This window comes from Olea europaea, unplaced genomic scaffold (assembly GCF_002742605.1).
Source record: "Olea europaea var. sylvestris unplaced genomic scaffold, O_europaea_v1 scaffold7484, whole genome shotgun sequence".
Lineage (NCBI taxonomy): Eukaryota > Viridiplantae > Streptophyta > Magnoliopsida > Lamiales > Oleaceae > Olea > Olea europaea.
This window is the reverse complement of record NW_019265892.1, coordinates 28,075-30,007: the sequence shown is the minus strand read 5'-3', so window position 1 is coordinate 30,007 and position 1,933 is coordinate 28,075. Positions and strand designations below refer to the sequence as shown.

Below are 1,933 nucleotides of genomic sequence, written 5' to 3'. Positions count from 1 at the left end.
TGATAGTATTTCACTAAGGTGGGTTCAAAGCCAGAAGCTACATTTTTCTAATGTGATATCTTTTCAGTTGTCTCTCTACTAGTGTGTCTTCATTAGCATTTGCTTGGTTAAGTAAAGATAATAAAAGTTAATTTTGTATCAACTTTTGTTTGTATTTCAAGTAAGTGTTACTTTGATTTATTATTTGCTTTAGTTCAATTATAATTTGAAAACGAACACACAATACCCAACAAGAAATCAAATTATTTCCTCAAACAAGTCGGTATCCCCGTGGAAGATGCAATTTGAAAAAATAAGTTTGTTGTGAATTTGAAAAATGTGCATGTGTTAAGCATAGGATGAAAAATGAATCTCGCTGCACTTGATGGTCGTATTGACATAGCTTCAATAAATAAGTTTGTCCCGTGTATGTGTTAAACTACAACAGAAACTCACTCACTGTTCTCGTAGCAATTAATGGGCATATGGTATGGTCACTAAATGAGATTAAACAACTATAATGTAATGAATAAGAAAATCTATTTTAGCCCCCTATTTAATAACGATTATTCTACATACTCATTTTCAACCACACATCCACACAATAAAATATTCTGCACAAAAATTCAAAAATTTTCGCTATTTTTTAACCACACATTCTCCTAAAAAATACTATTCAAAACTTTGTTTTCCCCAATTAATGGTTGTCAAAAAGGGGCCTAGTGTCTCGTCCGATTTATTAGTTCATACGATCAAGTACACGATAGAATTCGAAATCCATGAAATGAACTCACCTTCTTCTTGACTGGGCAAGTTGGGGCAAAAGAGCACTTATAGTAGGCTCTAGGAGATGGATTGTCTCTAGTCACCTTTTGTCCATACTTTCTCCAGTGATATCCATCCTTTACAACCTGGTAGTCAAAATCTCGTTACATTTTTATGCTTAAACCATCCAGGGCTTTTGTGACAAAGCTTTTGATTTATGTGTGATTAAAAAGTTGATAAAAAATTATAGATTTTATGAAATATGTGGTTAAAATTGAAGTTTGACCAATTGAGAAATTGATAAAACTTTATCAAACATGCACCTAATTTTGTTCTCAAGAGTTAGCTTTCAGATAAGATGGTTTAACATATTTTCATTGAACCGTATGTTTTCAAACTCAAGAATCAACTTACTGGGCTCATATCAGATGGATCCATGCGTACATAAACCTTTGAAACATTCGAAAAAATTTCGTTTGGTGTCCCATTTGACCCTTCAACACAGCAGCTACAAGTACTGTTTCCATTTTTCTCAACAAAATTGTCATAATTTTCAGTATAAGGGGCCTTTCTCTTTCTTGTTTTCATGAGTTCATCTCCGGAGTACTTTTGCATCAAATCATTGTAATTTCCATATACAATATTTTGTAATTCTTTTAGCTTCTTATTCTCAGATTTCATCTGATTTAACTGCTGGATCAAAAATTGAACAGGCTGCATATAAATTACAGGTTTGCAGTAAGAACTTAGAAGTCGAAGGATACATTAAAAGGAAAACGAGTAACTCGGAAAGCTTTACGCCACTTTAGGCTTTCTATGATGACTGAATATTGTTACCACAAACATTTCATAACGATTAGAAAGTATCGTAGAAACGGATGTCATCATAAGGGTTTTATAAACTGAAAATATTTATGTAATTTCTTTAGCATAAATAGTTTAAGTCCTAGTTTGGCACGTTCTTCTTGAACTAGATGGAGAAAGTAGAAGAAATGAAGAAGAAACAAATTTATATATGAATTTATTTAAGGAAAACTAAATTACAACACAAGGCCGGAAGAGGCAATATTGAACTTTGCTTGTACTTACCTTGTCTTTCATTGATGACTTTCTTTCACCAACAGATTCCTTTTCAAACTCCACATTCTGATAGAAGAACACAAAAAAATAAAATAAAATCAGTAAATAT

General features: G+C 32.1%; 1 protein-coding gene across 1 annotated transcript; it reads right to left on the bottom strand.

Annotated features, from left to right (window-relative positions):
• Nucleotides 1–6: 6 nt before the first annotated feature.
• LOC111391086 (probable WRKY transcription factor 40) lies at nt 7–1,894 on the bottom strand. Its single transcript, XM_023016229.1, has 3 exons — nt 1,834–1,894; nt 1,159–1,458; nt 7–890 (listed from the first exon to the last, which is right to left on the bottom strand). Exons 1-3 carry the CDS (start codon nt 1,843–1,845, stop codon nt 732–734), a joined length of 471 nt encoding a protein of 156 aa, XP_022871997.1. The 5' UTR covers nt 1,846–1,894; the 3' UTR covers nt 7–731.
• Nucleotides 1,895–1,933: the final 39 nt, after the last annotated feature.